The 23,751-nt window shown below is 36.2% G+C and overlaps 3 protein-coding genes across 3 annotated transcripts in view; 1 reads left to right on the top strand and 2 right to left on the bottom strand.

Moving 5' to 3' along the window:
* The window catches only part of LOC107685256 (synaptic vesicle glycoprotein 2C-like), a 37,123-nt gene extending 29,537 nt beyond the window's left edge, over positions 1-7,586 (bottom strand). The window contains exon 1 of the mRNA XM_016481776.1: positions 7,401-7,586. The gene's annotated coding sequence lies outside the window, so the exon portion shown is untranslated. The remainder of the gene's footprint in view (positions 1-7,400) is intronic.
* A 4,155-nt stretch (positions 7,587-11,741) lies between these two features.
* On the top strand, positions 11,742-19,899 carry LOC107685250 (POC5 centriolar protein homolog (Chlamydomonas)). Its single transcript, XM_016481765.1, has 13 exons — positions 11,742-11,877; positions 12,512-12,595; positions 12,707-12,851; positions 14,450-14,530; positions 14,641-14,825; positions 15,211-15,387; positions 15,586-15,690; positions 17,186-17,365; positions 17,473-17,638; positions 18,641-18,777; positions 19,098-19,214; positions 19,381-19,557; positions 19,665-19,899. The coding sequence occupies exons 2-13, from the start codon at positions 12,512-12,514 to the stop codon at positions 19,809-19,811; spliced, it is 1,701 nt and encodes a 566-aa protein (XP_016337251.1). The 5' UTR covers positions 11,742-11,877; the 3' UTR covers positions 19,812-19,899.
* Positions 19,900-19,998: 99 nt separating this feature from the next.
* Positions 19,999-23,751, bottom strand: part of ankdd1b (ankyrin repeat and death domain containing 1B) — a 9,369-nt gene continuing 5,616 nt past the window's right edge. The window contains exons 10-15 of the mRNA XM_016481777.1: positions 23,346-23,444; positions 23,154-23,252; positions 22,944-23,051; positions 22,376-22,577; positions 20,520-20,651; positions 19,999-20,311 (exon numbers count right to left, since the gene is read on the bottom strand). Of these exons, the coding sequence (XP_016337263.1) occupies positions 20,256-20,311; positions 20,520-20,651; positions 22,376-22,577; positions 22,944-23,051; positions 23,154-23,252; positions 23,346-23,444 (696 nt within the window). The 3' untranslated portion in view covers positions 19,999-20,255. The remainder of the gene's footprint in view (positions 20,312-20,519; positions 20,652-22,375; positions 22,578-22,943; positions 23,052-23,153; positions 23,253-23,345; positions 23,445-23,751) is intronic.

Below are 23,751 nucleotides of genomic sequence, written 5' to 3' on the forward strand. Positions count from 1 at the left end.
GCTAAGGAAATACATCAACTTCGCGCTGTGGATCGCCGGATCGGCTTTCACCATGGACAAAGCGGAGTCCAGCCAGGGGTCGTCACATGTGGTTGGCTCAAGCCCGCTGGCCGCGCCATTCTCAGGCCCGCCCGTTCACTACCGCTCACTCAAGCCGGCCTCCGCTCACTCTAGCCCTCCGGCCTCCGTTTACTCTAGCCCGTCGTGTGAAACTACTTTGTTTGGCCTTCCAAAAGAGGACACGACTAGAAATCAGTGGTTAAGCTCTCCTGCATACAATGCAAACTGCTAACATCACACTCAGTTTAAACTTGATTATATTTGCTAATTTTTAAATTAAATTAGGCAGACCGCGCAATACACACAGCGATATGGATTAGAAGAGCATTCACTTATCTTGTTGATGTTGATTTCGCTGTTCTGAATCAAGCTGCACTGCTACGGCAAGCACTAGTCATATATTTGAATGTTGAGCAGCGAGCTCATTGGCTACCGATACAGGAGAGAACCAATCAGCTGTGCCATGTGATAATGATATCATTTGGTCAGATTGAGTTAGACCTATCGGACTGCGCCATCTAGAGTTTCATGCCAGAACTCTGTATAATTCCAAGGGGACGATATGGTCTGGCTTATTTTGTTTATAGCTGTAAAAAATTTAAGAAACATTCCCATATGGTGAAAAGTCACAATTATATAGCTTATAGCACATAATCTATCTAAAGTATGTGGAGTGTCACCTGTTGATTTAATGACAGCAGCACTCAAACAAAACGTGATGATCATTTTCCAAAAAGCATACTGGGCTTCACTGAAAGCAAATCTGACCTTTTATATTTGATTACACTTGATTAGTGATTAGAAAGAGTGAAGAGCTAAAACTTTTTTCCATTTCCAGATTTACATTTTAAAAAAAATCCAGATTTTCATTGTGGTATTAGAATTTTTTGAAGCAAATGTTATAGACTGCAATATAGTTTAATGATCGTAAACAGAAAGTGAACAAAATTGTCTAAATAAATTAAATGCTGATTTTACATCATATTTCGTATGATTTATGAAACACCATGTAATCATAATCCCTATACTGTGAGCCATGTACACCATGTGAATGAGTCTGAGACTTTACAACAGCTAATGGATCAAAAGAGAGAGCTTGTTTCACTTTCATTGTGTTTACATGCCTTTGGGAAGCTGAGTGCTCAGGCTGCGGAGTAATCCATTGAATGGATGTGGACCATATGTCTATTTGAGAGGTCTGGCAGCCCCAGTGAACTGCATGATTGGCCCCTCGGTGAAGACACAGCACTTCCCCCAATCTACCTGCGTAATGCTGCGGGATCTGACAGGACTGCTGCTCACAAATGATGGACGGTAGAAAGCCGTGCAGATCATCAGCTATAACAGCTCTGGATAACACTATTCCATTTCAAATACAACTAAAACTAAATAATTTTCCTGATAACAGTCTGAGATAATTTCCTTACTGAAAAGCAGCATTCTCAGTGTTTTACTGATCTGACTAGGAACAGCTTAACCTGAGTGCACAGTTTAGGTACAATCAGTCGCAAGTGGATTGAAAATAGGCCTTGCACTCATGATAGCCTCTGTCGAAATGATGTATGGTGTTTCTGTTCTCTACGCCTTCTCTGGTGCATTGGGGTCAGGTTCTATATGCAAGAACATTATAGCATATTTGGCAAGCTGGCATGAATAACAATGGTTTTAAGAGGCAAGCTGTAAAATTGCCTGTCGATATGTTAAGATAAGGAGAGGGGGCAAAAGTGAAAAAAATTCAATGTGGCATTTCAGCCTATAAGAACAAAATCAATTTTAATATTTTACACAGTCCAGTGATATTTCTTTCATTTTTGGGGTGTGATATAAATAAGTTTTAGTTCTTTACATATATGTGTTGCTACTATAGATTTAGCATTTTTTTAATCTTAGGTATGAGTGTAATACTCACAGAAGTGATTAATATAAGGAAGAAAAAACAAGAAGTGCTAACCATTTTAAATTTAAACAGTTATTAGTATTTTTTCTATAAGGACTGACTTAGACAGACATGACAGCTGGAAGAGTGAATGTCCTTTTCTTTTCTTTGTTGTCAGGCAGTGTGAATAAGCCAGGTTCAATCTCCTAATGGTTTGGAGAGGACATAATCACATTAAAACAAAAAACAAATGACCTCGTCTATAAGAAGGACACTAGGGCATCTTGTGCTAAGAGATTGCTTCAGGAATTGATAATATTATTGAGAAAGAGGAAAGAAGAAAAGTTTTGGGGAAGGTTAAATTAGCTGTCTGGTGAAAATGTTTCTGCCTTTTTCTGATGATGTTCTTTTATTCATAGAAAAAAAAAGTTAGTTAAAAAGTCTAAAAGTTTCAGTTGCATGTAAGACTCAAATATATTACAGGGGAAGAGGCACAGATACTCGTTCTTCTGTTTCATATTTTTATGTTGTTAAAATGTTTTATATATTCAACTAGCCCTAAATGACAAACATTTAGTATAATGATTAAACATTTAGCCTAGTATAAACACTTTTTCTAGGGATAAAAAAGTTTAAGTTAAACATAGGCATTTATTGTATGGCATGCTGTGGTATTTTTCATGCTCTACAGTATGTTAATTATGTCATAATTCCCTAAAGAGTTTGTGATGATTGTGGCCTTTAATATGATTAACAAAATATATACCACACATGTATCTGCTATTAGCTTTGAAAAAGCAAACATTTCCATATTGAAATTAATCACAGATGACAGACAGGTACTAGAATGTTCTTAAAGGAACACGCCACTATTTTTGAAAATCGGCTCATTTTCCAACTCCCCTAGAGTTAAACAGTTGAGTTTTACCGTTTTCGAGTCCATTCAGCCGATCTCCGGGTCTGGCGATAGCACTTTTAGCTGCAGCTTAGCATAGATCATTGAATCTGATTAGACCGTTAGCATCTCGCTCAAAAATGACCAAAGAGTTTCAATATTTTTCATGTTTAAAACTTGACTCTTCTGTAGTTACATCGTGTACTAAGACCGACGGCTAGGCTAGGAACTATACTCTCATTCCGGCGTAATAATCGAGGAACTTTGCTGCCGTACCATGGGTGCAGCAGGCGCAATGATATTATGCAGTGCATGAAAATAGGCTTATTGGAAGTTACCTAGCTGGGGACTATTTTCAGGCGCTGCCAGACAGGATACGTCATCAGCGCGTTCACGCACGCTGTGCAGACAGCGCGAGAATGGCAGAAAAACATCAACAACCCGATATTCCTTCCTGGTATTGTAGTACTTTTTTTTTAAGTTTTCTCACCGGTGAATGACACATGATGTAGCCCAGCGGTTCCAAATTCCAGTCCTCGCGCCCCCGCGCTCTGCATATTTTGAATGTCTCGCTTAGTTAACACACCCGATTCAGATAACCAGCTCGTTAGAAGTGAGCTACGTGCATGAACTGTGTTCCGATCGATATGATCCCTACACAGTGTTCATTGCTCCCTACTCCCTGAGCAGGGGAAATCCGTTGAAGTTTACTTCACTTCGGAACATGGGCTGGAATTGGGAACCGATGGAATTGATGTAGCCTATTGTAATGTTGTCTCTGGTATTCTGGTCTGTGAGCGTATATGCGTTCAGGGGGCGTGGCTTTGGATGGCGATTGCAGGGAGGGTGGGACGTTCGCTTTCAGTGCTATCAGGCTAAAGTTAGCATTTTCCAAGATCTCCTACTGCACCTTTAACTCTAGGTGAGTTGGACAATGAGCCTATTTTCAAAAATAGTGGCGTGTTCCTTTAACACACATGCACTATTTCCTTTGATTGTCACAATTTTCATTGCTCATCAACTTTCTCAGATCACAGGCTTCATGTAGAATAAAATATATAGTAAACTTAAGAAAAACAGAAATATTAATGTTTCTTTAAAATAACAAAAAGGATGAATATTTTCCCGAGAGAAGGAAATCATCATATTATATTTTTAAAATGTAATTTTATACTGTAAAATAATAAACTGTTGAAAAAAAAAATCCAAGGCAAATCCAAAGCATGTGTTCAGATTTGTAAGTTCTCTAAACCAATTTTACTAACACTACTTTGTTTTGTCGTTTTGAATTTATTTGTTCCGTTTGTGCAAAATGCTTCATTCAACCATAAATTCATCATGACAACAACAGATTTCTTGTTCAGCAAATTTTCATTTACAGTAATTTATTTTATTGTTTTGACACCTGTGCATATATTTTTATTGGAAATTTAAAACATGTTAAGTGAGCTGTCTTTGTTTCAATCATCCTACAAAACAAAGATATCCAGTGTAGTGGACAAAGGTTTGCTACATTTTGATTGGATCTTGGTGGACTTACATAAGCAAACTGTCCAACGCCATCATATAAAGATGCCAGGACAACAGCCAGACACCTCTTAGAGGGCAAGAAGAAGACCTTTGGTACAAAGCCCGGGAAGGACAGGACTTCCTATTGGACAAAATGCAGTTTCTGCCCTTCACCCACCAACAGACTGATTCCTCAGGTTTTGGCCTGTGACCGCCATAACTCTACCACAGAGAACGTAAATATCACTTATCCAAACCTCTTCCAGAGACCTTGGCATTGTTAGATATTATCAGTATATGATTTTCTAATTTACATTAGATATTTTAAAGCTGATTTCAGTTGATAACAAATAATCTTTCCCGTATTTGTTTGATGCATAATAAGGTTCTTCACCTTATTTCTTTCAGAGTAGCAACAGTTTATCTTTCCAGATAACGTAGCTCTGACATTGCAACACCCAACATAATCAATTGCTTTTTATGCATCTTATGCACTTTATTCCTGTTTCATTGATGGTATTCATTCAGTAGTTGTTGATTACTCTTGTCTGTCTTTTGTTAATAAAATCCATTTTATTACACTTGTGTCTTCCTTGTGTTGATGATACAGAAAGAGGTTCTACAGGTTAGAGATCCCACCAATCTTTCTTATGTGATGTACTCATAACCTCACCTTAAGTGACACATGATCCAAATATCATAACGTCATTGGTGACGGCGAGTACCCATCACTACACTATTTCGCCTTGACGCCTCCGTAAGTTGGCGAAAGCAAAATTCACTACACCATGATATATTTTAGGCCTCAGCACTCAACGCACAAGAACACTGATAATCAACAAATGTAAAAAAGCTTCTAAAATCACAACAAATAACTAACAATAGTAACAAATGTTTAAATGAAGTCAGCAAACAGCAAAAAAATAAGTCTATAACAGTAACTGCATTATTCATGCTGCAATGCTGGGAACTCACAAACCCTAAAACTCACATAACCTTTTAGCAATATTAAATTCTTTGTTAAGACAACTGTGTTCATCTAATTAGGACAACATTTGGAGGAATATTAAGAAAACTGCATTTTTTTTTTCAGCATAAGCTGTCAGCACAAGATTGAACAGATGGAGATGAAAATCATTTTGAAACCTTCCTCTAGTTTCAATTCATTTTTAATTCTATCTGAATGATATTTGCAAATATTATAAATATATGGCATGACAGTATACAGTATTGTATCTGAAAATGTTGACTGTTGAGTTATAGCAAGGAAAATTTGGAAGAAGCAGTACTACAATGTAAATGAATCCCTCTGAACATGTTTAACAGAGTATTCTAATGTAATTGCTCTGTACATACATACGTTCATCTTGAATCTGTGAAACATCAGGGTATCATAATATGATGCACTAGCATGCATGCTAAAGAGAAACAAGTAGGCTCGGATTATATGAGGCTTGTCGCTCTCAATCACGACACGGCCGGCTGCATCACTCTGCAGGTAATTCAATAAAGCCTATTCTCAATGGGCAGAGCAAACCTTCCCACCAGCATGAGCACTGCTACAGGAGCAGTTTCTAATATTAACATCGGACATGTGTTCCCAGTCATGCAAACTAAATGCAACAGACAATAAAAAAGAAAACTACAAAAAAAAAAGTATTGTGGGATGCCAATCTTAAAGGACAAATTACTGCATATTTACACAATGTGCACCAAATATAAATGATTTATCTCTGAATTGCCTTGGTGCTTATGCAGCCTAATGAGGCAGATTCATGCAGCTATGAAAGCAAAGATAAAAGCCTGGTCAATGCAGCATCGCTGATGAAATGCTCTACAGTCCTCAAGGATACAACCTTGGAACTACTGTATAGAGCTGAATGAGTTTAAAGTGCATGACTAAAATGAAAAGCTGGATTGCTCTCCGCTTTTATTGAAAACATTGGCCACAATTGTTTTAATCCATTTTCTTTTATAAAATAGCTAAACATGAGCATTTTATAGCCAGCTTATCCATAATCAAACGGAATTTTAGGGGATTTAAAGTTTCAAGACTTCTTCGGAAAACAAGTCTCAGTCCAATAAAGCTGAATGAAATATCACCCATTAAGTGGCATGGCTCAAATAGCCTATTAAACCTTATTTGACTCAAAACAAAGACTCAAAATTTGGCTGTAAATGATTTTGGCTGTGTGTAATTATCTAAGATAAAAAATAAAGTAGGCCTATAAAATATATATATAAAAAAAAAATAGAATTTTTTTTTTATTTGACATAGAAAGTGGGTCCTGTCAAAATAATATACTAAACTAATAACACAAATCACAAATGAATGAATGAATGAATGCATTTTGTAGTTATTGATAAACTTGTATAAAATAAACACATATTTGTAAAAATGTGTTTATTACATTTTTATTAGCCTACAATAACCGTGTAACAGGATTGCAGGTAAAGCTTGATGAATGCAGTCAACGCTTAGCATAAAAACTTGTTGTAGAAATAATTCAAATTATGTTACTTCTTGGGTATCATATCCAAGGAGGAATATTAAAAAATGCCATAGACTTTTGTAATTTTGGTCTCAGTATTTTTGTGTCTGTGTGTCTCCGCAGTGCTCGCATTGCCCGCGGCGGGGGATCCGCGCGCTGTGCTCTATCTATTCCAGCCACCGATCAGTCGCTTTCGCTCATGTCAAAACTGACTCCTGAGCAACGCTCAACACCGGACACTCTCCTCTAATAATTCAATAACTCAATAACGACTGAACAGAATGTATAAGAATTAAATGTCTAAATTAAACAGCTTCAAATAAACCACTTTTACTTCTGTTTTTGGGGTCCTGCATGTCTGAATAAACAACTTTTGTTGCCTGGACAAACTGAGCTGTCAATCAGTGTAATTTTAATTTCCTGTGCATCCGTCTCCTTTATGCACTGACAAACTACACAGTGCTGATCAAATGATAGTAAGATTTAAACATTTTCTTTATTTCGTACAGTAATAGGCTATAGCAAAATGTGTTGTTATAAGGCGAAAGTCTTTAAAGATTTGACTCACCCTTTAGGGAGCAGAGCAGATGAGATGTCGCTGTTGGTTCTCCATTACGAGACGCCCGCCGTTGCTAATGAATAAACATTTATTTGTGTTGCAAAGATATCCGGCAACTAAAGCAAGAGCTGACGGTGTTTAAGCGCTGCAGCTCCGTCTCTGCAGTACTTCAAGAAATTGAAGAGAGAGAGCGAGAGAGAGAGAGAGAGAGAGAGAGAGAGAGAGAGAGAGAGAGAGAGAGAGAGAGAGATGTGGTTGGTGCTGCACAGATGGCTACTTGGATCTGACTGGCGAGGTTTGCTGCGGTTGCCAGGTGAGTGGCGTCACAAGGGCAAAGGTCGTGACACTCCACACATGAGTTTGGTCAAGGTGAGGAAACCCATCTGCCTGGTTTGGTTTCAGTAAAGCTCACCCTGTAACCAGCAAGAAAGACACACACTTTCTCATCAAAGTGAGCTTTTGTCAGATGCAGCTCTTCTCAAGAGAGACTTGCTGTGTGTTGTAGTAATAATGCTATGTGGAGAGACCTGACGGAAACACCGCGGTATCACGTAAAGGAACCCCCTACAAGAGATTTATGACGACTGTCCTATTGAAAGTCAAATCCGGCATCTCTTTGCCAGATCACGACAAACTGGCGTGATTTAAAGGTGCACTCGGCATATTATGACAATTAATAAAGTTTTACGCATAAATAATGAGGTTTTGTTGGTCTTATGCACAAGACATTGATTTTATAAACAACCTCAAGTTTATTTCACGTGGTCGAAAATGTATGCATGAAATAAATTGGACGTGTCTGTTGTGACAAACAACTAAATATTCAGGCTTTTTCATAAGCCACCCTTGTTCTTTAGAAGAAGAAGAAAAATCTAATTTGAAATTGAGTTTCATGTAGATTTGATGGACAATGTAAATCAATCTGACAGCATGAAATGAAAAACATCCAGTTAGACGAATTTGGCCATATTATGCTAATATAAATACATAAATTCAGAGTTGTGTTTCATTAATAAGCTTTTCAAAGGGAGGACGCTTAGTTCAATATTGTACCAGATTCTGGATACTAGGCCTATAGCAATAGCTTTAGACAGTTTGTGCACTAAGCCAGTATGTATGAATCAGTGACCTCTAATTTTTTCTGTTGTGTGACCTTATGCTTCTGTTCCTCTTTTATGACTGAGCCATAGAGGAGGATACACTCAGCATGAATGATTGAAAGCCAAGGAGCACTTAACTTAATGAGCTACTCTGAAATATGGAGCATTACAACTATGTGTACTCAGTTGTGACTATGGGTGTGGAATTTCAGCCTGTTAAATCTTTGAGTCAACAATCTAAGAAGAAGAAAAAAACAGTTTGATTTAAGATTGTTTACACTGAGACAATCACAGATCTGTATGTCACTTTGACACAGCACCTGGCTGCATGTGAATCAGCATGTACCACAGCTAAATCTTCTCGAAAACATTGTAACTATTATGTCAGTGTTGACATTAGATAATACTTTTCTCATACAATTTCTTTTTTGAAAAAAGGTTTGAGACATTTCTAAGAATTCATGATGGAGCTCGACTATAGAGAGACTCAGCATCACAATAATAAAAACTAAGCTATCAGTTGTGTCAGAACTGCAGTCATTAGACTTGGCCTTTCCATCTTACAAATTGACATATAACCATCTTAGCTAATACTTAAAATAGATCAGCTTGCAATGATACATCATACACCAGAGCCTATGCCTCCTCTAACGGCTAATGAATACAAATGATAGAACATGCAGTGGTGAAGAATCCACTTTGCTCACAAAATTTGCTTCATACAAAAAATCTTAGCATTCAAAACAGAAGTGAAGAACTTTGACATCAATTCTACAACAATAATTCACAACCTGCCTGTCTTAGTTGTGAGCAATGATAAATACCTCAAAGGCATTTTACATTTTTGGTTGCTGCAGTGCTTCAGAGTAGAACGGCTTTATGACAGCTGTTGCTGCCTATGAAGGATTGCTTGCATACTAATGGGAGAGTTCTGCATATGTTCTGAATATCTGATCACAGATTTAAAATTTGCAAACTGTTCAAAGTGCAAACTTTATAGTGCAGCTAAAACATCAATAATGTGATCATGTAAGCACATGTTTGTATAATATTAATGTCCCAACTGGATGATTCACTGAAATACATTCTCATGTAATAAATCATTAACAGCAAAAGACTGTAATGCCTGTATAACCATGGTAGGTAGAATGTAGGTTTATTGCATTATTTTTGTGTAATTTCTGTTATCGTGATAGTGTTTTGTGCCTCTTCTTTACATTAGTATTTCCCTCAGCTTGTGGAAAAGCTCCTTGTGAAGAACTTTGATTCATCATGTGGCTTTCTCATTTCTTATGGTGGTTGTCTGTGCACTAAAAAGGTATAAATACAGATTTTAGTTCTTCAGTTGGTATATTAATATTATATCAGTTATATTGAGAAGCGTTAAGGTGTTCGGCCAGCTTATAAATGTGATTCCTTTTATTTTAAAATGTCTTGTAAGGAAAATGTTTTGAAAAGAAAGGGAAATCGAACTTATGACATTTCACATTAATTTCCCCTAAGTATATTAATTTCATGCTCATTCATTCAGGGCAGACAATGTGTCCATAAGAGCACACTCTGCTTAGAACGATAATCGGTTTTCTTAGACAACACAATTAAATGATCTTGAGAACCAATAAACATCTCTGAAACTGCTAAAAGAAAAACTTTTTTTGTTATTCGATTAACCTCCTAACTCAACTCCTTTTATTACTTCTGTCCTCTGTCTACAGTTTCTACATTCTGAAGCCCACAAATACCTCTACAGAAACACCACAGGGGAGAAAGTTCATTTAATGGCTTGAGACTATTGTCCTGGAACAAATTGAACCAGGTTGTAAGTAAAGAATGTGGGCTGACTTCCAAGTGAGGGCAAATGCAAACACGTTTGTGCTTTTCAGGCTGAGATTCAGAAGCAGTATTTGAATTCATGTTGAGCTGGACATTTTATCAAGGTGCTGTAATCATAAGTGTAGCTTGACATTTGAGTTGGGGGGCTGGGGCAGGGGGCAAACGATCTGGTGGTAAAAGAGTCGTGATACTTCACAAGGCAGAGCACAAAAAGAGTGATGGATAAAGTGGAATAATTTACTTACAATCCACTAAGAACAGTATGCGCTATGTTTTACAAGCAATGAAGAATATCTTTCTGTTAACACAAATACAACTAACTAATTCAATGTAGGCTACAAAACTGTTTGCTGAAATGTCCACAACATTAACAACAACACCAAAATAAGAAAGAGCCCATCCTGTGAGTTGCTTTAAATTCCTGATGCAATTGTAAGAGCTGATATTTTTATTATTGTTTTAAATGGAAAAGGCAGTACATAGGCCCATGCTGTGTTATTGTGTAATGTAGTACATGTCTAAATGTAGCCTATATACCTCCTGAAATCAAAATAAACTTTAAGTTATTGTACTTAAGAGTCCACTCATTCTGATGACTGAATTATAAAGCACTCCAACACAAAATACCTGCAGGGTTTAGGCTATATAGCATGAAACAGTGCAGTGCTTTTATTCATGAAGGTCAGTGTGTGGGTCATTGTATTATAAGGCCTGATTCATTAATTCAATTCATGCGCTTCACTTATCTTTTTGATTCTTGATGCATTAATGATGGCTCAGATTGATTTTCTTCTCTGATTTCCTTTCTTTGTATTTTTGCTTTTCATTAGCCTATTTAGCTATTATATGTCGACAAGTCTGAGATTGATCTGTCATTCAAACTGGCAATAAACATAAAATTATGGAGTAAAAAACGTAAAGTTGTAATAAAATAAAATGGGGAAGTAAAGTTTAAATAAATAGACGATGAAGAAATATTTACGAATATTTCTAGGTCGCTAATCAATTGTGTTGTTTATAACAGTGATAATGTGAACTCTTTTGCAGCTACAAAACTTCTACTATATGCTAATAAATGCAAAGCAAATAAAAAAAAAAACTAAAGGAAAGAAAATAAAATAAACGAATAAAGCTTTTTTTTGGTAACATTGTTAACATTTCCATACGAGTCCGTCGGACTCAGTTCTAATTTCATCGGGTCTGTCTCGGGTCGGGTCTTTCATTAAAAAAAAATAATAATTTATGCATGTCGGGTTCGGGTACGAAGTGATTTGGGTCGGGTATGGATTTTAGGACCCGGGAAGACCTCTAGTAGTTACATATCAAAAGAACAATACAACAGACGATTCCGCGTCCCTGTTACTACGGAAACATTCTACCCAATCACAAAAGCGAAGAGAGACGTGCCAAATTTTCAACCAATCAAAACTGCTTTTACTGCAGCGTCTAGCAGTTTGAAACCGTGCTTTTTAACAGTAGAGTGGGTACTTGCAGATTGAAGGATTACGTTGCGTTATAGAGGAACAAATACCTTTAAAACACTCACTGAGAAGGTAACGATCGTACGGTTTTATCTCTCTGCCGCACCACACATGATGCTTAGCAGATTTAGCTTAGGAACTCAGCAAGAGGCTAACACAGCGCTGTGAAGCTAACTAACGTAACTGTTACAGCAGGAACTTAGTTGGCACTTTTGTTTCGGTTCTGGGACTGGCTGTTTATGTCTACCTGCGTGACAACTGAGTCAATATTTGACTTTATTATATGAACATTATAATGAACATTAGCAAACAAAAACTTTGCTAAGTTTCCTTACTTCGAGAAAACCACTGTCGAGAAATCACTGCTTCTGCTGCTGCTCAAATAAACAGAAACCTTGCACTGTTCGTTAGATTTTCAACTAATGCTTCTAGAAATACATTATTGGTAGTTTATTAGTAGTATTTTGTATGTAAAACTTTTAGCTGATAGATCGAGTTGTTTTAATCAGTTTCTTTTTAAGGGTGTTTTAACAATGATACCTTGGAGTTATATAAGATTAAACCGTTTTGAAGTAGACTGGAAATAGCTATCAAGCAAGACAGTTATTGCGTTTAAGAAGAATTGGTTCTTTTGGTCTATTTGAACTTAAATGAGTCATTTAAACATTGTTATATATAACACCTCCTGATTCATTCTGTATTTCAGATGTCATCAGATGAAGGGGAGCAAAATAGTCCAGTTTTACCAAGAGATTCAGACAGAGGCAGCTCAGTTTCCTCTGTGCTTCAGGTGAGTTATCATATCCACCATCACAAAAATCACTAGGGTATATGATTCTGATTTGCTGTCATTTTTGACAGTTTAAAGGATGCTTTGACTTTGTTCCTTTCAAATGTTCAGGATGAGTATGAAGAACTTCTTCGATATGCTGTCGTGACTCCTAAATATGAACCGAGTTTCCCATCACAGCCGTTGAGCACAACTCAACTCTCCAAGAGTTTACAGCATACGACTAAAAGAGAAACACCTGCTCAACACACTGCAGGTAGACCTCTTACTAACATATAATGCATATTTAGGAGATAATAATGCTATATAATTCCAAATTGCAGACACCAATGTTGCAAGTAATTATTTGGTTGAGAGGTCTGTAGATTTAAAGCAGTTTTTCTTGACTGTGGGGTCGGCGCCCACTAGGGGATCTCAGCACACATCCAAAGGGGCCGCAAGAACAGATTGAAGCTGAAATAATTTCTTAATTTGTTCCCTTTAGGGACCAGGGCCCGTATTCACAAAACATTTTATCTTACCACTAAGAGTTCTTCTAAATAGCAGTAAAAGTTTTTAGCTAAGATTTTTCTCTTGAAACCTATTCACAAAGCTGCTGAGACAAACTTTTAGTAAGGAATAGAGAGAAGTCTTAAGCTAAGAGTAAGGGGGCGGGGTTGACCTCGTTGCTATGGATGATGTCAGCATACTTACTAACTATGCACACAGTGATTGGCTGATAGTCTCTGTCAGAGATTTATTCATAGAAATATTGTAGAGCGCCATGTTGTCATATATAAAGGTTTAAAAATAAAAATGTTGCCACATTCAAATAAAGATTTTAAATTGTGGCTAAGTGTCACTAATTAAACAAGTATATGTTCAGCTAATTGTCAGCCTCTTACATGTATGCTGCTTCTCGTAAACAATTAGTGAATGCATATAAACAGCCTTTTAATTAACAGAGTAGAATAATCATGGCTGATAGTAACACATGCAAACTGTAAAAAAAAAAAACTGGACGCAAAAACAGCTGTTACTTCTTGCCCAACTGGTTAATGAAAACAAGGATAAAATCAAAGGAAAATTTTGAGTTGGGATAACCTCCAAAAACCAAAGGCGATACCTTTTTAAAAGGTCATTATCATCAAATGTTTCTAAAATGTTTACATTCAGAGGCAGATTGCCGGCAACAGCCATTTTAGGATAGTTTGTGGTTTGATCTTAGTGACTTAGGAGTCCTCTTCACTACTCCTAACCTTTCACAGATTTAGGAGCTAGTTTTAGAGCTAAAACGCTTTGTGAAATACTCTTAGAGCAAAAATGTAGGAGTCCTAAACTTAGGATTGACACGCCCATTATTTTTAAGATTTTCTCCTAAATCGGCGAGTTATGAGCTACTTTTAGCCTTAAGATGTTTTGTGAATATGGGCCCAGGACACTATACTGAATGAAGGAATTTGTAGACAAGGAGAAGTTGTGGAAATGAATAAAATTAATTAATTGTTTTATAATTAATTATAAAACATTTAAAGTAATTTAAATGTTTTATAAAGCTCTAAAATGTTTTATCAGGTAGAAATTGATATTTGCAAGTAAACAAACAACTTGTTAATCGCATGTAAATGAGTCATGTAAATTTACTGGTAATAAAAAGTGTAAACCATGTAGAACATTGTTATTGGAATTTAATTATTTTGATTGTTTATAATAAATTTACCGAATTATTTTACTATATTGCAACACCTTGTTTCTGTAAATAATATATTTTTTTTTTAATAGCAGAAGTATCTGAAATATTTTGTGAGGCTTTCAAATTTGTCTTTGACAATGTCATGACAAAACGACTGAGAACCACTCTTTGTTTTATTTCAGATAATGAAGTGCACTCAAACAACGGGGCTATGCCAACTCCGTCATTAGAAGAATCCAGACCACAAAGTCGAACATCCGAGGGTAACTTCATGAAGCCGTTTAAATTAGAATCTCAGCCCTCTTGCTTTCAAATGTGTCTCATCCAATCAGAATCTAGAACTACGTGTTTTATAATATTGCTTCTACTTCAGCTGAGAGCATGGCAGACAGGCCTGTGTCATCTGAGGAAAGATCAGCGAGGTCGCAGACTGGTTCAGACAGATCAGGACAAAGCAGCCCTGATGCTCTGACCACCGTCATGACTGAGATGTTCATCTCAGAGGAGAACCTGAACAAGATGGAGAACATTTTGGACACCTGGAGCACAAACCTTAAGGTTTGCTTTGCAGTTATGTATTGTAAGCAGCAGAGTTGTAGTTAACTAAAACGAAAACCATAAAAAACAGAGAAATAAAATAAATGTTAATTGAAATAAAAAAATAATCTGTTTGTCAAGGCAACATTTTCATTTAGTTTAACTTGATGTACTAAAATGACTTAACTAAAACTAAAATAATAGAAATATATAGGCATATTTAAAAAAAATAAAAAATAAAAAAAAAATATATATAAACAACAAAATTACTAAAAATTTAAATGAAAAAAACATTTCAAATATGAAACAATAATAGTATTTCAGTGATATTAAAATAACACTGGTAAGTAGTGTTTTTCTTCATACTATAATGCATTATAGGAACTGTTTTTTGGTCTGTGTACAGAGTAATGTGATGATGGAGCTGAGGAAATGGAAACTGGCCTTTGTGGAGCAGCACAGACTGCAGCTTAAGAAGGAGAGGGAGAAACATGCAGCCCATATGGCTGCTGTAAATGCTGAAATGGATGGTCTGAAAGACCTGCTCAACACCTACAAGATCTCTAACCAGAGAAAAGATGAGGTGCACACAGATATTGATAATTAATAGGCTGGTCCTGTAGTATGTATTAAAGTAAATGTAAGTAATTAGTAAATGTTAAATGTAAGCTTTGAAATTCAGTGTATGGGGTGCAAAATGTTGCTCTGTGTCAGTTTTTCACAGGCTGTAAGTCTCTGTTTTCCAGTCTGTCATCTCCTCCTTGGCCTTTGCCATCTGCAGGTGATCGTGAATCTGAGCAGGGCGGTTGACAGGCAGAGGGAGAAGCTGGAGCTGATGAGGAGTTTCACCCAGTGGAGACTACAGCAGTGTGCTGCCAGAGAGGAGGTGAGACGGGGCAGCTCAGACTGACAGCACACACACACAGGGCAGATGTTTTTCAGACAGCGTTGTTTACTCCCGTCAGATTTATACTTCAGACAGGTTTGTGTTTTGTATTCATTTTCTTTTCTTGGAGAAATTGCAGTTTCACAAGCCTATCTGCGTTTAAAAGGATAGTTCTGAAATGTTACTAACAATATACAGTATTTCTGCCTCATCATTTGACCAAAATGCACACTGGATTGCAGTCAGAAGTTATTACAAACACTTAGTGGTGACTGATAGTGGTGACTTTTAAGTGATGTATTAACTTCATTAATTGTCATGTGTAGCTTGAAGCTATAATTTTTCTGTTACCCATAATACAATTATATTTCATAATGTGTTTTATCAAAAGAAATAGCAGAAGTTCGTAAGAAAATGTTTCGTTTTCTAAAAAGATTTTTAATTATAGCAATACAATTTATATCAGGATCAGAGGGATGTGGGTGAGTAAGCCACGTAATGTCAGAGTAAAGTAATGCCACACATTGGTTTTGAGATAATCTTTTCTTCTCACAAAATCAATGTAATGGCAATATTTCCATTTGTTGAATGTAAGCTTTTTCATATTCCAAGCTTGCCCGCAGCAACTTCACGTGTTCATGAGTCATGAAAATTATGGAAATAAATATAGGAATTATTGGATTGTTGGACTTCAAATCAGTAGGGGTTAAGTAATCAAAAGTAAGTAGGTAACTAGCTGTTTTATGGATGATATCTGAAGTAACACTTTATTTTAAGGTGTCCTTGTTACACGTTACGTGTACTTACTATTATAATAACAATAAATTATGCATAATTACATGCAAGTAACCCTAAGCTAAACCCTAATCCTAAACCTAACCATGTAGTAAGTACATGTAGTTAATTAATATTACTCAGTACGTAAATGTATAATTACACTTTAACAAGGACACCTTAAAATACGTAAAGTGTAACCAAATATTATTACTGAAATCATATTAGTAATTAGTTACACTACTAGTTACTGCACAAAGTAATATTATTACTGTAACTAGTTACTACCAACACAGATTGGGATTAATAAATATATTTCAAAAGCCTATTTGTGTTTTGGTAAATCTTCAACAAAGAAGTTGAAAGTTTTTTATTGTTATTTTTATATACACACTACCTGGCTTCATTCAAATTCTTCAGTCAGTTTTCAACAATAAGAAATGTTTCTTGAGCAGCAAATCAGCATATTATAATGATTTCTGAAGGATCATGTAACACTGAAAACTGGAGTAATGGCTGTTTAAAATTCAACATTTCCATTACAGGACTAACTACGTTTTAAAATATATTAAAATAGAAAACAGTTATTTTAAATTGTAAAAATATTTCACAGAATTACTGTTTTACTTTTATCAAATAATAAGACTTCTTTCAAAAAACATTTAATTAATTTTTTTTTTTTAATAAAATATAAATGTTCATGTATTTCTGTGTGTTTCAGGCTCAGGGGGGCAGACTGGCGGAGCAGCACTATCATTTGCAGCTCAAGAGGAAGGTGTGGGCAGGCTGGCACTCACTCATCCAGAACAGGTGGCGGGAGCGTGTGGAGAGAGCATGTTGTGCCAGATCAGAGGACGTCTGCATGCAGCTCTCTACAGACTACGAGACCAAGATGGCACAGGTGATTGGAGCCAATACCGCAATTTTACTGAAAGTGTGATTGATTCCATGTTTAATAGGTTACTGGATTTGGACATTACTTGAAAGTTTTGTGATTGTGTTTGTCAGTATGTAGAGGAGCTCCAGAAAGCTCAAGCTGAAATCCACAGGCTGCACACGGAGCGAGAGCGCTATGAGGACTCTATGAAGAAAGCTTTCATGCGTGGGGTCTGTGCTCTCAACATCGAGGCCCTTAGCATGTTCAACACTGGAGAAGCGGGTAGACTGGACCGTGGTAAGATGATAGATGGGTTTAGCTCAATTACAGTGGCAATGATCACATTTAAGGCATGATGTAACAGTTTAACATGACTAATTGTTACATTCTTGAAGTGTACATTATGACAGATACTCAGATATTTCCCTTGATATGCAAAAAAATGTCGTAAAACCTCTTCACATTACTGTTAAAAACCGAGGATTTGACAAAAGGTCATTTCTAAATAACTGAATACACCCTAGGCATGTCATTTTATATGGCAACTAAATCAGATTGATTGCGGTAATGGTTTTCTAGCCTCTGGCTTTACTTATCAAACGTTTAATATTCCTGCATCATAATCAACCTTTTTCCCTTCTGTTGTCCCAAATGTAGCTCATACTGTATATACAATTAAACAAGCAGTAAAGGTAGACAAATGTTAAAGGTTGAAGTGTGTCGATTAGGGCTGCACGATTAATCGAATGCGATTGTCATGCGCATTTTGTTAAAAAAGCCGGTTCTGTAATCAACAGGTCGATTTATATTTTTCTGTGTTAAAATACTTATTCCGGGTGTGCAGACAACTATAAGCCAACTATAAGTTTAGGAAACTTGTTTTTTAAAATAAAAAAAAAATTAATTGCAGTACTAATTCACAAAAAAGCTGCTTGGTTTGAAAGTTATTTCTGTGTGAGCTGTGCCTTATACATTGCTGCATTGTTGATATCAGATAATGGACCTTTTTTTCCTGTGAAATTTTACCAAAATTTCATTGTGACTATTCCTTTATTTTATTTATTTATTTATTTTTTGAAGGCAATGAGCATCAGAGAGAGAGTGTGAGACAGAATTTGATATTAAAAGAATGAAATCGTATCTGAAACAATAATTCAAATTAAAGCAGGGCTGTTAATATCTTCATGTACATGGTACCATATTCTTTTTTTATTTTGCGAAATAATTTCCAAAGATCAAACCTTATGCAGTATCATGACTCTAGCCTTCATTTATTATTATTTTTTTTTTTCTTTGTAGATGTTCCACTTCCAGGGGACGAGCCAAGCACCAGCTCAATGGCCAATCACCCTCCACGGACTGTCTCGTCATCACGGCTCAGTCCAGTTGTCATGGAGAGTCCAGTACATCTGGGCATTACAGAGGATGTAGAGGCGGTAAGACGTGCAAGAAACAATGCTTTGAACCCAGCAGTCATATTTAGCACTATTGCTTTCATATTGATATACACTGTATGCAATGCTCTTCAGTTCAATATCAAGCTTAATGGAACATCATTACGAGATTGTAGTGTTTTCTTTTTAGTGTATTTACAGATGCCCTTTAGTTGTCAAGTTAACCTCAATTACTTCATTTAGGACCAACTGCTTGTTTTAGCATTTTTTGTGTTTTATTTCCTAGAAAATTTCACATGACAGTCTAATCGGTCAGAATAATGTTTTTAAATTCTTGTTTTTATTTATCTCTCTCTCTTCAGGAACATTTTGTCTCTCAGCCTGGTTCAAGCACAGGCCCAAGAGCAGAAACTTTTTTCTCAACCACGGTGATGAATTCTTCCGGACCACCAGGGGGCAGTACAAGCTCTTTCAGACAGGTACCACATTTCACTGCAAGTATATTTATAAATATATTTTATATCAACCCTCTCAACCTGTTTCTAACCTGTCTTTTCAAAATGTTTGTGATTACATTTATATATTTGTGTATCGAATGTTCTGAAAACTGCTTACTTTTAATGGTACTACTATTCTCTTCTTTAGGCGAGCACACGGATAGTAACAGCTGGCAAGCAAAAAGCCTCCAAGACAGTGACCGCTCGTTTGACGGGACGGCCAGAGCATAACCGGACGGGCCGCCCCCCTGCAGCTCTGCATGTCATGGGCGTGGCTCCTCCCATGAGTTCAGTTGTCGTAGAAAGACACCACCCTGTCACTCAGGTATCAAGAAACATCCCTACAGATGTCGAAGTACATGTGATGATATCAAAACATCAAACACACATACTGTTCATTCAATTTTTATTTATTTTTTTCACCATTTACAGCTCACTGTCGGCCAGGCAACAGCAGCTAAATTCCCTCGCTCTGCTCTTCAGAGTCAGACTGTCTCCAGTAGCAAGAGCTCCTCCAGCCAACCCAGAGGCCCCTCCTCCTCCACCTTTCACATCCACTCCATCAAAGTTGTGGACTAACACACACACACACACACTCGTTCATTTATCTGTCAGGCCTTGAGTCTGGATATTGTAACTCAATAGTATTTGATTTGATAAGAGGCTTTGAATTAGATGAATACATTTTTAGTACTAAATGTAATTTATTTTTTCATAACATGAAATGAAGGTAAGTTGTTTTATACTGAAATTGCCAAGATTTTAATTGAAGAATCATTATTTATTACATGATGTGGTTTCTTTAATTTATTAAAGTTGTTTATCACCATTTACTTTATAATGTTTTACAAAGTCATAATCAAAATCTGCAACACTTTTCTGATTCATTGTTTCAGATCAGTCAGCTACTGTATTAGTTTGTACTGTACCTTAATCCACAGGTGGTACTAAAGTTAATTGTTGGATCAATTAGAAATTAAAGTGCTGTTTTTAGTTCATAGCAGTCTTTGTAGCATCTTGAATTCATGAAACTGTGCATTTCCGTGTATCACTGTTTGTTCCTTCCATTCTTATTTTTTCTGGGAATGAGAAAAAATGTATAGAATGAGATTTTTTCACCATTTTGTTCCTTGCTAATTTTACTGTAAGGGACATTATAAAGACTGTGAAAGCATAAATGTATATTTTTTACGTCGCAAAGCCATATTGCTTTTTGTATTAGCAACGCATCCCTCAGGACGTCCACAAACAAAGATAATAGACAATGAAATTGTGGACACATCCTACCAGCAATCTTTGTAATCCCAACAGAAAGCAGTGCTTCATACAGGCCTTTGGCTGGGCTGCTCCCTTCTATCATGATTCCATGAAGCCAGATCAGAAGCATCCTGTTCCCATGCTCTTGGAAACTGTTAGGACCTAGTACAACAAAATACTCAAGTTTTTAAAGGGATAGTTCACCCAACAATGAAAATTCTGTCATTAATTACTCACCCTCATGTTGTTCCAAACCCTTCGACCTAAGACCTTCGTTCATCTTCAGAACACAAATTAAGATATTTTTGATGAAATCCGAGAGCTCTCTGACCGTCCACAGAGAGCAATGTAACTGAAATGTAGTAAGGACTTTAACGTTAAAATAGTCCGAAGCTATGAGAATATTTTTTGTGTGCAAAGAAAACAAAAATAATGACTTTATTCAACAATTCTTCTCTTTCGCGTCACCATCCTCTGACATCGAGAGTACCATGATGCATACGTGTACAATTAATAAAAAAAAAGTGTTAATTTAAAAAAAAATTCATTTGTGTTCCGAAGATGAACGAAGGTCTTACAGGGTTGAGTAATTAATGACAAATTTTTATTTTTGGATGAACTATCCCTTTAAGGGCCTTATATTCAGTGTCACCGATTCAGATTTATCTATAACATGTTTTATAGATGTATTGTCTAGATTGCCTTTCTTCCAATGGAATTTTTAAATAATAATTTGACGTCTTACAGGGTTGAGTAATTAATGACAAATTTTTATTTTTGGATGAACTATCCCTTTAAGGGCCTTGTATTCAGTGTCACCGATTCAGATTTATCTATAACATGTTTTATAGATGTATTGTCTAGATTGCCTTTCTTCCAATGGAATTTTTAAATAATAATTTGACCATAATTATATGTAGTTAAGAAATAAATATATGCATGATAGTCGAACAGATTTGAGTTTTATTAAAAATAACATTTTAATAATAAATACATTAGGCCTACTGTTCAAAGGTTTGGGGTTGGTATAATTTTTGAATGTTTTTAAAAGTATATTTTAAAATAAATTGCAATTTAAAATAACTTCTATTTTATAAGTATTAATTAAAAACCGAAAAAAAAAAATCTTGTTGACCCAAACTTTTAAGCAGTAGTGTACATTTCAAAATAAAATGAGTCTCAACCTTTAAAACTTTTCAACTTTTCTTCCAAACCCGTAAGACCTTTGTTCATCTTCAGAACAAAAATTAAGATATTTTTTAAGAAATCCGAGAGCTCTTTGACCCTTCATAGACAGCAACACAACTGTAATGTTCCCAGGTCCAAAAAGGTAGTAAGGACATTGGTAAAATAATCCATGTGACATCAGGGATTCAACTGTAATTTTACGAAGCTACGAGAAAACTTTTTAAGCGCAAAGAAAACTAAAATAGCAACTTTATTCAACAACACTTCTCCTCTTCCTGTCTGCAGCGCATGGCACATTGCAGGAAGACTGGATGAGGAGTTGTTGAATAAAGTCGTTTTTTTTTTCTTTGCGCACAAAAAGTATTCTTGTATCTTCGTAAAATTATGGTTCAACCCTGATGTCACATGGACTATTTTACCGATGTCCTTATACAGTACTTTTCTGAACCTGGGAACATTACAGTTTAGTTGCTGTCTATGGAGGATCAGAGAGCTCTCGGATTGCATCAAAAATATCTTATTTTGTGTTCTGAAGATGAGCAAAGGTCTTATGGGTTTGGAACGACATGAGGGTGAGGAGAGTTTTCATTTTTGGGTGAACTAACCCTTTAACATTGATGTTGTTGAACTTCCTGTTTGGGGTTTATTTTGATGTGTTTTTGAATATAAAGATCTAATCCTAAAGCATCTTGTCTGACCTGTCCACTGCTCCTCGATGGCAGCCACCTGATCATCTGTGAACTCCCAGAACTCCGCCAACTTCTTCCAGTCATTGCGCTTGAGGTGTTTGTATGCGAGGTCCCATATTATATCGCGCACCGGCTTTGTGTCAGGAGAGTGATCTAATTTAAACGTCAGTGGTGATTCGCTGTGCAGGCTCTCAATAGCATCTGTATTAGTCTGAAAGGGTAATCAAATAACATCCAGCTCTGAGAAAGGCCAGATTCGCCAGAAGCCAGGTGCTGAAATTAGCACAGGTATATTTACAGCACAATGAATATTATGTTTGCTGTTATTCAGAATGATCAGTTTTGACATATGCAACCCTCGTGCAAATAAATGTGCTGTGGTGACCTTTCTGAATTGAATTATACATGTTTTAATACTGCATTACACCTCCTGCACTGGGTTTAATAGAAAACGACAGAGGTTATAGCAGGCCGTGACGTTTGGTGGGAGGAAAATGTGCTTCCCACTCCTTTACAAAACACAATACCTTTTATTCCACGGTCTGCTTTGACCCACATTGGAAATCTGAATGCCTACCATTTGAAAATCGTGCTTCCATCTGAAATATCTCTCAGCTTTGATGATCATGTCCGCAATAATCACCATATTTCCCCTCGCTGCCACTCCAAGAGCGGTTTTATTTTGCTGTGAAAGAAAAAAAGTACAAAAATAACTTCTCACAAATTGCCTATTTCTCTACGGTCTTTTAAAAGCGTTATCAGGCAGTGTAAAATGTCGGTCTGTCACCCTGTCCTGAATCTCTAGATCCACCCCAGCTTTCAGAATCATCTCCACCACATCCACCTTTCCCATCTCAGCGGCGATTTGGAGTGCAGTCTGCCCCATCTGAGTGTGGTGAATGAATAATAAACTACTGAAACACGTGCATGCAGTGATAAATATCATTTCACAAATGATGTATGAAAAGAGATAACGCACATGATCCTTTACGTTTGGATCACAGCCAGCCTCAAGTAAGGTGTGGATTACTGGAATATGACAGTTCTTCACTGCCAGATGAAATGGAGTGTGCAATTGCTGAAATGAAACAATCAATCAATCAATCTTGAAGGTTTAATCTAGCATTAGGGTATTTTTGCTTAATATGGATTATACTCATGTTGTCATGAAGGAAAAAGATGCGTGTTAAAATGCTCAGTACTGGAGACCAAATATAAATATATATATAAAAAAAAAATTATATAACTAGCTATATTAGGCTATATTAGGCTATATATATATATATATATTATTTTTTTTTTATTTATTATTTTTTTAAATTTTTTTTTACATTTTACCTTATTTGTATAGTTGTATTTTATATTTAATCTGTATATCTGTATTT

The sequence above is a fragment of the Sinocyclocheilus anshuiensis genome, unplaced genomic scaffold, assembly GCF_001515605.1.
Source record: "Sinocyclocheilus anshuiensis isolate Anshui unplaced genomic scaffold, SAMN03320099.WGS_v1.1 scaffold577, whole genome shotgun sequence".
NCBI classification, from domain to species: domain Eukaryota; kingdom Metazoa; phylum Chordata; class Actinopteri; order Cypriniformes; family Cyprinidae; genus Sinocyclocheilus; species Sinocyclocheilus anshuiensis.